The sequence below is a fragment of the Peromyscus maniculatus genome, chromosome 3 (assembly GCF_049852395.1).
Source record: "Peromyscus maniculatus bairdii isolate BWxNUB_F1_BW_parent chromosome 3, HU_Pman_BW_mat_3.1, whole genome shotgun sequence".
NCBI lineage: Eukaryota > Metazoa > Chordata > Mammalia > Rodentia > Cricetidae > Peromyscus > Peromyscus maniculatus.
This window is the reverse complement of record NC_134854.1, coordinates 140,663,766-140,676,719: the sequence shown is the minus strand read 5'-3', so window position 1 is coordinate 140,676,719 and position 12,954 is coordinate 140,663,766. Positions and strand designations below refer to the sequence as shown.

General features: G+C 41.5%; 1 protein-coding gene across 2 annotated transcripts in view; it reads left to right on the top strand.

The window, feature by feature from the left end:
- Bms1 (BMS1 ribosome biogenesis factor) overlaps positions 1 to 12,954 on the top strand; it is a 40,125-nt gene that overhangs the window by 24,915 nt on the left and 2,256 nt on the right. For both annotated transcript variants that reach the window (XM_042273932.2, XM_076567704.1), the window contains exons 14-21: positions 1,750 to 1,823; positions 2,294 to 2,470; positions 4,630 to 4,818; positions 4,895 to 5,075; positions 5,244 to 5,302; positions 6,417 to 6,539; positions 7,944 to 8,091; positions 8,614 to 8,789. In XM_042273932.2, coding sequence (XP_042129866.2) covers positions 1,750 to 1,823; positions 2,294 to 2,470; positions 4,630 to 4,818; positions 4,895 to 5,075; positions 5,244 to 5,302; positions 6,417 to 6,539; positions 7,944 to 8,091; positions 8,614 to 8,789 — 1,127 coding nt within the window. The remainder of the gene's footprint in view (positions 1 to 1,749; positions 1,824 to 2,293; positions 2,471 to 4,629; positions 4,819 to 4,894; positions 5,076 to 5,243; positions 5,303 to 6,416; positions 6,540 to 7,943; positions 8,092 to 8,613; positions 8,790 to 12,954) is intronic.

The window sequence follows — 12,954 nt, the reverse complement described above, 5'->3', positions numbered from 1 at the left end:
TTTTTCCTCCTACTCATTTAAAACTGTGTGTATAAAGTTTACTTGTTGTCTTAGGGTGTCCCCTGCTGTGATGAAACACCATGACTAAAAACAACTTGGGGAGGAAAGGGTTTATTTCAGCTTACAGGGACATCAAGTCAGGAACCTGGAGACAGGATCTGATGTCAAGTTTTGTATTTTGTCTATGTTAGAGAGCACTGTTATGTAGAAAATTCAAGGACATCCTTGAATAAGACCCTGCCTCATAATGGAAAAGGCTTGGAATGCATCTCAGTAATAGAGTGCTCATCTAATATATACAGAGGCCTTGATGAGTTCATTCCTGGTAAAACACGCGCGCGCGCGCGCGCGCATGCGCGCGCGCGCACACACACACACACAGAGTATGATTTTGAGATAACTCTTTGGTCACCTTTTGCAGTTCACAATTACCAAATTTTTTTTTTCTGAAGGTCATTTTCTTTGTGTGCCCATAAGGAGGGAGACTTAGTATCTACTTTATTTGCTTTCATTCAGCATTGATTACTATAGATAAACCTTGGGTAGGGTCTAGGTTTCATTTCTCAACTTTTGTAAATGTATTTTTAGTTTTCCTTGTATAAATATTTTGCCTGCATGTATGTCTGTGCACCACTTGTGTGCCAGGTGCCCCTGAAGGCCCGAAGAGGGTGTCAGGTGTGCTGGACCTAGTTTTAAAGAATACTGTTCGCAGTGTCTGATGATGCTCCTTTTATGCCCCTTGGTAACAGAATAAAGCGCCTGTGTGGCTAGCATGTGTGTGGAGGACAGAAGACAGCCTTCAGGAGTCAGAGGGTCCTGGGGCCTGACCTCAGGTCCTCAGGCTTGGCAGCAGGCCCCTCTGCTTATGAGTTCTGACACTAGCTCTGTTATATTTCATTTATTTAGTGTGCAAATTTCTAACACAGTTCTAGGTGTATGCTTATATTTTATAGTTTTTGTTATGAACAAGAGCTTCCTATCTGTTATGTGAATATGTCTTAATAACAGTAAATGTCACCCTCCCAAAGGTATTCTTTCTTTTTTTTTTTTTTTTTTTTTTTTTTGGTTTTTCGAGACAGGGTTTCTCTGTGTAGCTTTGCGCCTTTCCTGGAGCTCACTTGCTAGCCCAGGCTGGCCTCGAACTCACAGAGATCCGCCTGGCTCTGCCTCCCGAGTGCTGGGATTAAAGGCGTGCGCCACCAACGCCCGGCAAGGTATTCTTTCTTAACTTGTCTGTTTTAAAGGACAGCCTGTAACTGAACCCAGAGCTCTAACAGTGAACAAGTAGATGAAATAATGACCTCTTCCTATGAGCTCAGCATTATTTTGAGCCCTAATTTTGTTTCAGGCTCTATACATACATAGTCTTACTTTCCCCAAGGACAGGAACGATGTGCTGTGTTGGCAGACACTTCACATGGGCTGTCGTCAGGCTGTGTCTTTTCACTTACTCTTTGAGATGTTGTTTTGGAGTTTGTTGACCTTCAAGGCTGCACTTGTGTCTCTCATACAGTGTCCAGTACTTAGACGTGAAAGATATTCAGTAGCTAAGTGAGGTTTCAAGTCCTGGGTCCATTTACTTTTCCTAAGCAAATAGTGAAATGCTTTTGTTTTTAAGCTGTGTAAGTTTAGGACTCCTGGAACGTAGAGTGATGGAAACAGAGATGAAGTTTGGAAGGCAGAGCATAGGGTTGACTAGGCTAGCCAGTGCTAGTGTCACAGAACAGACATTTAAATGCTCTTTTTCAGAGGAGCTCTATGGTGACTTTGAAGACCTAGAAACGGGGGACGTGCACAAGGGACAACCGGGCCCAGATACTCAGGTATGGCTTTGATGTGGCTCTGCCAGCTTGATCCAGTCAGTATGTCCTGAGAGAGATCTGCTTTGGGACATGTAGATCTTGACTTCCCTGTCAGATGGATAGGTAGCTTCCTGAAGAGTGGCAGCAGTTGATTTGTACAGTTCACGGATGAGACCCACTATCCCTCCCACCCTGCTGTAATCATTTGTCGAGTTCATGCTTTTATTTGTCTTTCTTTTAAAAGCACCATAAAAAGATTCCTTATGCTTCCTGATATACTTGAACAGTGTCTGGAGCATCTAAGTGGGAGACACTTGTTTCATGCATGTTGCCACACCCAGCCAGAGGAAGAGTGGGGCAGCACCAGAGTCTGTTTGTTCATGAGGATCATAAGAAAGAATTTTTAAGCTCAAACACTATATAAAAATCTGCTTTATTTACTCAAAGAGCGTTCTCCATAAACTTCTCAATTTTTATTCTGGAAACTTAAGATTGAAGACACAGAAGAAGACGTTAAGGAAGAAACTGACCCAACTGAGGAGGAAAGTGCTAAGAAAAAGCATCTGAATAAGAAGAGGAAGTTGAAGGAGCTGTTTGATGCGGAGTATGATGGAGGAGAAAGCACGTATTTCGATGATCTTAAGGGTGAGATGCAGAGGCAAGCGCAGGTGAGAAAGCAGTCCTTGACTGCTGCTGAGGCAGCGCCACCTGCTGGCCGGCTCCCCGTTTTCCTGTGAGCCCCGGGTGGGAATTGTGTGGTGGGATTCTTCAGACTGTGATTGCCTTTTCTCCTCACCGGGAGGCGTCAGCACCACTTTTGTACCGGGCCCCACATGCTCAGGAAGCAGTAATGACTGGGACATGGTCTCTGCCTCTGAGGAACTCATGCAGTTGAGGCAGGCTAGAAGGACAGAAAGTAAGGGAATGTAGGAAGAGAAGGACTCGGCCTGAGATCCAGTTTACATTTTGTACTGAGAGTCAAGAAACATCAACATAAGTGAAAAAAATCAAAACTACCTACAAAGATAACACCTCAAGAATGTTAAAAATCCGCAGACTATGTTTATTTCAATCCAGAATGTTTGTGGCCTTGAGTTTAAATGTGTTAGCACTTCCCTCTGAACGCATTCTAAATTCTAAATCTAAACAGTGCATCACATGGAAACAACTTTAAAATTTCATTTACACAAGAAAATTGTTTGCCTGTGTGTGTGCGCACGTGAGCGAATGCATCTGTGTGCATGTACACAGCTGAGAGAACATGTGTCCTGCTCTGTCACTCTCTGCCATGGTCCTTTGAGACAGACCCTGCCAAAGGTCTGCTGGTAGCCCCCAAAGCCCCATCAGTCCTCCATCTCCACCCTCTACAGAGCTGAGATTGTAGACATGCACAGCCATGCCTGACCTTTTTATGTGTGTTTTTATATGCACAGCAAGCACTCTTACTCACTGAAGAAGGTGCTGTAAGATAAGTAAGTAAACCAGCTTGTGTAGAGCCTCACTTAAATAGACTTTACATGCTTTGAAAACCTGTACCTTACATAGATGCAGAATGTTGTCTACCATTGTAAGGACAGCTAAGTAGGACTTGCTGTCAAGACGTCCACACCCTGACTTGTACTGCACACTGCCTGTCTCTCTTAAGAGCTCAATCACTCTAACTTAACTTCTCTCTAATTGTCCTGAATTCTAATGGATCTGGCTTACCTAAGTGGAGGTCCCTGAAAAGGAAAGGCTCCCTCAAGCTGTAAGGTAGCTTGGGAAGTTAGCACAGAGGGAAACAGGAATGTGTGTGAGTGGAGATGAGGCGTAGGGCTAAGAGTGGCCAAGAGATAAATTTTTAAGGGCAGGCGTGCCAGAAGCCAGCAGTCTATACTTCAGGTCTTCCTGCTCAAGAAGCTCTTCTTGGGGCAAGCCACCACTGGGTACCGCATGGAAGGTCTGTGGTGACTGACAAGCGCTTTCATGCAGTGCTAGGTGAGAAAAGCTCTGGAGACCGACTCTTAGGAAACGTGGAGTTTTGTTCAAAGTGAAGCAGTTCTATTTCTATAGGACAGTGGTTGGTAAAGAAAGAGGACTCAAAAGGTTTTGAAAAGATGAGAAAAATAATAGAAGGAAGATCTTTGGGGAGCCAGAAGTTTGGCATTGAATAGAGGTGTGGTTAAATAATCTGTAGATGCCTCTGTGCTGCCCAGCATCCCAGCCACCTGCCACATACAAGTGCAATGGAAGAACTGTATTTAAATGTTATTTAATCTTAATTTATGGCCTAGCATGGTGGTGAGCAAGTATAATTCATGTACTCAGAAGACTGAGGCAGGAGGATTCGAAGCTCAAGGCTAGCCTGGACTACATAGATCTTGTTTCCAAAAAATGTTTTACCAAGTAGTTGCTTGTCCTTGACCTCCAGTGCAGAGCTATAGTGAAAGGTTGTGTGGGTACAAACACCAGAACACAGCTGACGGGAAGCAGGAATAGCCATCAGCTGAGAGGGAGGGTAAGGGAGGGTAGACTGGCTGTTCTGAGACCAAGGATGAGCAGTTATATAAAATGATTGACAGGGAGTTAGAGTATAGCCCAGGCACCTTCGCTAAGCAACATCCTTTTGGAATTAGTGCCTGTGACTTGGAGCAACAGAAAACACTGTTGGTACATGTCTTGAAGTACAGAGGTGAAGAGGATATATATATATAAAACTTTATTACAATAAAACCTAAATTGTTGTGTCCATGGTTCCTTTGTATGTTTTAAAATTTAATCTTAATGTTGATTAAAAATACTGTGGGTTTATTGTGCTTCTGTTTTTGTCCCCATATCTCATCTGTAGCTTAACCATGCTGAATTTGAAGATCAAGAAGATGAAACCAGAGTTCAGTATGAGGGTTTTCGACCTGGAATGTATGTCCGAATTGAGATTGAAAACATCCCCTGTGAATTCGTGCAGAACTTTGACCCACACTACCCAATTATTCTGGGTGGTTTGGGCAATAGTGAGGGCACTGTGGGATATGTGCAGGTAGGTACCCTTTGCTGCATGCTTGGAGACAGGTTATTTGCATGCGCAGTGTTTTATTGACTGTTTATGTCTCCAGATGCGTCTCAAGAAACATCGTTGGTATAAGAAAATCCTCAAGTCTCGAGACCCAATTATTTTTTCTGTAGGATGGAGGAGGTTTCAGACAATCCCACTGTACTATATTGAAGACCACAATGGCAGACAGAGGCTTCTAAAGTACACCCCACAGCACATGCATTGTGGAGCAACTTTTTGGGGTAAATTGTGATTATAATAATTATAAGATCAGTTTATACCATTTAGACTTATGTCATTATAGTTCTTTTCCTGTCATGAAACCCCAACTTGAAAGATTTGTTTCTTTGAGAAAAGGGGTTAGAGTAAAATGTGTGGTTTACTATTTTTTCTTTTCTGTTTTCTTTAAGGTCCTATCACCCCACAAGGAACTGGATTTTTGGCGATACAGTCTGTCAGTGGTGTGATGGTAAATATCAGAGATGCATTCTTTATCGATTATTCAAATGAACTAGAGATTGAACTGAATTCGAGAAGCTAAGTTGAAAATCAGCCACCTTTAATATGTTTAGTTTCTCCTTGCTTTGTGTCTTCCTGCAGCCTTTGCCCTCCTTCCCTCCCTCCCTTCTTCCTTCCTCCATTCCTTCCTTCCTTTCCTGTTCTTTCTAATAAGGTCTTGATGTATAACCCAGGCTGGCCTAGAACTCACAATCTTCCTGCCTCAGCCATCTGAATGTCAGAATTCCTGGTGTGAATTGCTCTGCCTGGCTTTCCTAAGTAGAGTGTGGGAGTCTTTTGTTTGTTTGTTTGTTTTTTTGTTTTTTGTTTTTTTTGAGACAGGGTTTCTCTGTGTAGTTTTGGTGCCTGTTCTGGATCTCACTCTGTAGACCAGGCTGGCCTTGAACTCACAGAGATCTGCCTGGCTCTGCCTCCTGAGTGCTGGGATTAAAGGCGTGCTCCACCGCCACCCAGCTTGAGTGTGGGAGTCATAAGAGAGGGAGAATTATAATGACAATGATGGCATTGTATATTTTTATGCCTTGTTTGGATTTATTTAAAAAGTATTTAAGCAGTGTTCACTGGATACTAATTATCGTAGTACATTTTGTGGACAGAGTATGTTCACAATAGTCTTTGACTGGACAGAGCAAGCTTCATTTATTGGCTCTATATAACATATGAGAAAAAAGAAAAATAGCCCACCTAGAGGTCCAAAATCTCATTTTTAAATGTTGCAACTGAATTTGCCTTTTCCTTTGGTTCTGAATTGATGGTTGTGAAACTGTTACCATGAAATCACTCTCAGAAGAATGTTGAAGTCAGCTGCAGTGGCTTAACACTTAAAATCTCCCAGGAGGCAGCCTTCTAAGGCATCCTCTGCCACATAGTTGGTGAGCTTGGGCTGCATTAAACCATTTCTCAAGCAAACAAAATTATAAGTAAGTACCTACTAAAGAAGTAAAAGAAATTCTGTCTTTTGTAGCTAACTGTTTAAGTGAATGGAATTTTGGCATTATATCACAGAGAATTGTAATTTTCTTTTCCTGTTATTCTTATTTTCTAATTTTTGTGGTTCTTTTTAGCCTGAATTTCGGATTGCTGCCACTGGAGTTGTCCTTGACCTGGATAAATCCATAAAAATTGTGAAGAAATTAAAACTAACTGGTTTTCCTTATAAAATATTCAAGAATACTTCATTTATTAAGGTCTGTATATCCATATATTCATGTTATAAATTATATATTGTTAAAGAAAGAGCAGAATACTCTTTATTTACCTGAAATATTTAGCACTAGCAGTATTTCCAATGTGGATTTTCTTCCCAGGTTTTGAAATATTTTTATGTTTGTAGTGGGCTGTCTTTGGGATAGAAACTTAGATCTGTGTGTCATATACACATTACCCACAAGCATGAAGGTCCTGTTATACAGTGTTCCAAGTGGGCCTTTGTTTTGACTGGGAATCATCAAATGAGGTTAGATAGCAGATTTTCCTGTATTTTTAAAGTACAAGTTTAGAGTTTTTAGAAAAGTATTTAAAATCTTGACCTTTGATATTTTTTGTTTTATTTATATTGATTTGTACTGTATTTAAAGTCAGAGATACTTAGTCTCTACGGCTGTGACGTCTACATGAGACTGTTCCAGAGACAACACAGACTCATCCACTGGTTGTATTACTTTAAAGCTGTGTTCGTGAGGGGAAAATCCTAAGTTTGTCTGATTGTAGAGTAGAAAGTAGACAAAGCAGTTTGCAACAAACGACAAGATTTCAGCAGACTACACAGTGTTTACAGGTGGTAGTTGGAAAGTTTCATTCAGGAAGGAGTCTCTGTTAAAGACTCAGAGTAAAGATCGTAAGGGCAGGCGGTGGAGCTCAGTGATAGAGGATTCGTATAGGGAGGGAGTAGTACTCGGTGATAGAGTGCTTGTATACAAAGGAGGGAGGTAGTACTCGGTGATAGAGTGCTTGTATACAAAGGAGGGAGGTAGTACTCAGTGATAGAGTGCTTGTATACAAAGGAGGGAGGTAGTACTCAGTGATAGAGTGCTTGTATAAGGAGGGAGGTAGTACTCAGTGATAGAGTGCTTGTATACAAAGGAGGGAGGTAGTACTCAGTGATAGAGTGCTTGTATAAGGAGGGAGGTAGTACTCAGTGATAGAGTGCTTGTATACAAAGGAGGGAGGTAGTACTCAGTGATAGAGTGCTTGTATACAAAGGAGGGAGGTAGTACTCGGTGATAGAGTGCTTGTATACAAAGGAGGGAGGTAGTACTCGGTGATAGAGTGCTTATATACAAAGGAGGGAGGTAGTACTCGGTGATAGAGTGCTTGTATAAGGAGGATGGTAGTACTCAGTGATAGAGTGCTTGAAAGGCCTAGAGTTTGGTTCTCAGCACTGCAAAAAGGAGGATGCCAAGGCGGTCTAGGCCAGTTCACACCCAGTAATACCTCTTTCCTCTTGTAAAGAGGTTATTTCAGTGAACGTAAAGTTGAGTGGTGTACTTCTTGATGTTAGTATTTCACTTTAGTGAATTGCTTTTTGTTTTGTAACCAGTACTGTAAGTGATGATGTATGTATGTGAGTGTTTTTATTTTACTGCCTGTAGGGGATGTTTAATTCTGCCTTGGAAGTAGCCAAATTTGAAGGTGCTGTCATTCGAACTGTCAGTGGCATAAGGGGACAGATCAAGAAAGCACTCCGGGCTCCAGAAGGAGCATTCCGGGCCAGCTTTGAGGACAAGTTGCTAATGAGTGGTAAGACTCCCTTGTGGTGTGTTGAGGACACTGTGTTACCATTCCTTACTGATTCTCGCTGGTGTTGATTGAAGGAGTCTGCTCTTCAGAAGGCGGGTCAGCTCCAGCCCTGTCCAGTCAGAGTATCCGGTACTCAGCTGATTCACATTGTACCTGCTGGGCTCACACTCGGAGCTCTGCAGTAGTTAGCAGTAGTTTAATTGGTTAAGCCGGCGGTGGTGGCGCACGCCTTTAATCCCAGCACTTGGGAGGCAGAGCCAGGCGGATCTCTGTGAGTTCGAGGCCAGCCTGGACTACCAAGTGAGTCCCAGGAAAGGCGCAAAGCTACACAGAGAAACCCTGTCTCGAAAAACCAAAAAAAAAAAAAAAAATAATAATAATAATAATAATAATAATAATTGGTTAAGTTATCTTTCCAATACTGTTCAGCCAGGTAGAGATGTTGGGGTGACTTGGGGTGTGCACATGTCTGTGTATTGCTTGAAATGGATACAGACCTTCTTTCGAAACGTCTTCTTCTAGATATTGTTTTCATGCGAACTTGGTATCCTGTCTCCATCCCGGCCTTCTATAACCCTGTAACATCTTTGTTGAAACCAGTGGGTGAGAAAGACACCTGGTCAGGAATGCGGACAACGCATCAGCTGAGGCTTGCCCATGGCATCAAACTCAAGCCAAACAAGGACTCATTGTACAAGGTACAGGCCTCATGTGTCTGTGTTTCTAGACAGCATCACACAGCTGCTTTATTTGCAATATTTTTAGTTTTTGTGGTGCTAGAGATCAAACCTAGTGCTTTGCATATGTTAAGCAAGTGCGATACCTCTGAGCAAACCCACCAACCCTATAATGTCTTATTTATGTGACTTGTATTTTCAAGTGTCAAGTCTGGTGCTGAGTTTGATCTGAACAATTGTATATTTGCGGTTTTGGAGACGGAACAGAAAAATGGTGACAGTGGTTTTCTCAGAATTGGAAATGAAATTAAAACGCTTTGCAAAATCTTCATGTCATATTTGAGGATTACTGATGACATTGTAATATGTATGGATTTGGTAAGGTGGTTGGTTACATACTGTGGGTGAAGCAGCTGAGCATTTCTGCCATTTCACCCCCTCGCTCAAAAGTCTACTTTGCAAAAGTCCCAAACACAAAACATTTGTGTAAGCTATGGTTCTTGTGTGTATCATATGTCTTCTGCTCTGGATATTGTCACACTCATCCTGCATTTCTGCCGTTTTTACATCTTTTGACCTCTGTCCCCCTGTTCTTGTCACTCATTTTGTTTTCTTTGGAGAAATGCTTGCTGGGGCCTTTACCATTGCTCTAGACAGGTTGTTTGGAGGAGCTTACGGGAATTGGGCCCAGGCTTCACACATTGACACTCTCTTTGTTAGACTGAGCTAGTTCCTGGCTCTGCTTATTTGTTTGTGTGATTTGCTTGGGAGCCCCTTTTAAGCTCTGGTTACTAAGCCCTGTTTAGCATTTGCCTTTGCCTTTTGTTGATTGTTCTGTGGGCAGTGCTGAAGCTTTTCACTCTAATGTCATTTCCCTTGCTGTTTGGGGGGTTTTTGGTGTGATATCCAAAAAAATCTAGGCACTTTTCTCCTGGAAAACATTTAGGGTTCAGGTCTAACATTGAGCCATTTTGAGTTGATTTAGCTGTATGATTAAGAGTTTACTTTTGTACTTTTAACAAGACAATTTACACATGTTGAAACATGATAGTTTCATAAGGCCATCCTGTGTCCTCTTGCTTGCCCTTGCATCTAGTTAGCTGACCACATGGGTCTGGAGTCATTTCTGGGCTCTCCTTCCATACTAATGGTCTGTGTTGTGATTTTCATTATTACAGCCTAGTAATTCAAGTTTCTAAAGACTATTTTTTTTCTATTCTTTGGCCATGCATTTATATTGTATAAATTATATAATATATAATCATGTATGTGAGTATATGCTGTACTTAGAATTTTCTTTGGGCTGCTCCCAGCTCCCAATAAAGACACAGAGACTTATTAACTGAATGCTCGGCCTTATCTTATGCTTGTCCCACTAACTCTTACAACTTAATTTAACCTGTTTCCATTCATCTACGTTTTGCCTCAGGGCTTTTTACCTTTCTTTCATTCTTTGTGACCTTTCCTGCTTCCTCTGTGTCTGGCTGGCTAGTTCCTGGTGTCTCCTTGGTGTCTCTTTTTCTTTCTTCCCTGAGCCTAAATTTCTCCTACTTACTCTCCCTGTCTGGAAGTCCCGCCTATACCTCCTCCCTCACTATTGGCCGTTCAGCTTTTTATTAGACCAGTAATGTGCCTAGATCAATAGGTAGGCAAAGTAAAACAGCAGCACATCTTTACCTAATTAAATAAATGTAACACATCTTTTCATAGTTAAACAAATATTCCACAATAGGCATATATGTATATGTGTGTGTCTTGATCATATCCACCCCCAGATACCCCTGGACCTCCCAAGTCCTCCCTTACACCTTTATGTCCTCTTCTTTATTTTTAAAGAGCAATCTACTGAATCCCCTTGGGTCTAGGCAGTAGGCCGTCCCCTACCATTGCCTGTACCCCCAGAAGAATTATTTTTCCAGTAGCCATCAAACACCAGTAGCTCCTCAACCTCACACCCACAAACCCACCCCCAGTGCTGGAATGCTGACTGGCTTGCTCCTGTGCAGGTCTGTGCAGATGACCACAGCCACTCTAGGCTCATGAGTACAGTCTGTCGCGTCCAGAAGATAGCATTTTACAGTGTTCCCTCCTAAATCAAGAAATGGGATACCTTGTTCTACTTTTCTTAATATTGCCTTGGGCATTTGATTTTTGTTATTGTTTTGTTTTTTTATATTTACATACACATTTTAGGATTGTTTTTATATTTCTATGGAATTTTGATAGGGTTTGCATCAAATCTGTAAATTGTCAGAGAAAACAGGTTAAAAGTCAAAAACTGTTACAAGAGGGGCTGGAGAGATGGTGATCCTGGATTGTATAAGAACGGAAAGAGCCCGCTGAACACGGTACTGTGTTCCATTGTTCTCTGCTTTTGACTGGGTAGTAGCTCTTTGAAGTTCCAACCATTTGGCCATCCCACAATAATTGTGAGCCAAATAAACATTTTTCTGTGAGTGGCTTTTTAACCAGTCACATTAATTGATTTGCATCTGTTTCATTTTCCTTGCATCATAGAGATAGATCCTACATGTAATCATGTAAATTCTTTTTAGTTCTGGATTCCATTTCTTCTAATACTTTTGAGAATTCACATCAGTGTCCATCATAGATGTTGTCCTACGGTTTCCTTTTTTGGTGTTGTAAAGAGATCTGCAGTGAACATGAACACAGGTACCTCTGTAGTTTGATGTAGATCTCTTCGAGTGTTTGTCCATGAGGGGTATAGTTGGCTCATATATATGGAAGACCTATTGTTTAACTTTTTGAGAAAATTTCACACTGATTTCCATAATGGCTGAACAGTTTACACTCTGTCATCAGTAAATGAATCTTCCTCTTTCTGCACACACTTTGTATCATTTGTCGTCATTGGTCATCTTGATGGTAGCATTCCGAGTGGGGTGATAGAGAATCTCAGAGTAGTTATAATTTGCATTTCCCTGGTGGCTAAGGATGTTGAACAGTTTTAAAAATAATTTATTAGTCATTGTATTTCTTCCTTGGGGAAGCCTGTATTTAGCTTCTTTTTATGGGGTAGGGCTATTTGCTTTTTTGTTTATAGTGTTTGTTTATAGTTTATAGTCACCTGCTAGATGTATAGATGGCCAAGATTCTCTTGCATCCTATAGCCTGTTTTCTCACGTGGTTAGCAGGTTCCTTTGAATTTCACGAGGCTCCATTTGTCAGTCCCCCGTCTTGATTCCTGAGTGACTTACCTGTGCCAGTGTGTTATTTCTCTGTAGCTGCTTCAGACTTTCAGGTCTTAGGCTAAGAGCTCTGCCCATCTCTGTTGTCTGTAGCATGTGCATATATTTAGGTACATATATGTGGGGAACATGTGTGTTTACAGTTATGTCATCACAGTCAGTTGCACTTTTATCATTCATATATTTGTCTCTTTTAACAGTTTTTTTCCTTAAAAAATGATTTTATTATTTTTATGTGTATGGTGTTTTGCCTGTGTGTGCCATGTGTACACCTGGTGCCTGCAGAGGCCAGAAGAGGGCATTGGATTTCCCGGAACTGGAGTTATGGATGGTTGTAGTGTTGGGAACTGAACCTGGCTCTTTTGGAAAAGCAGCAAGTGCTCTTATCTGAGGAGCCATCTCTCCAGCCCCTCTTGTAACAGTTTTTGACTTAACCTGTTTTCTCTGATGTAAGCAGATAAATGATAATGCAGGTGCTGTAGACAGTTGTTAGTGATGTGGTAATTAATGTAATTAAAAGGGCTCACTCATTGGCACAGGATGTATTTTTTTGTTTTTGTTTTTGTTTTTTTGGTTTTTCGAGACAGGGTTTCTCTGTGCAGTTTTGCGCCATTCCTGGAACTCGCTTTGGAGACCAGGCTGGCCTCGAACTCACAGAGATCCGCCTGGCTCTGCCTCCCGAGTGCTGGGACTAAAGGCGTGCGCCACCACCGCCTGGCGTCACAGGATGTATTAATGGCTTCAACAATCAGGTCTTTTGAGTAGAATCCTATAAGAAATGGTATTCTAGTTAATGTGAAGCTGCCAATAATTAGGGAAGATGATATTAACGTGTTTTTATTGTTTCCTATTTTTCCATTATCTTGACGTTTAGACTGTGGATAATAGATCCAGAGCATATAAAGAGTATGAGTTCTGTTAGTTTTGTGTTACTAATGGCATTGGATATCTTCTGTCCCTTCACTTTTAACTTAGGT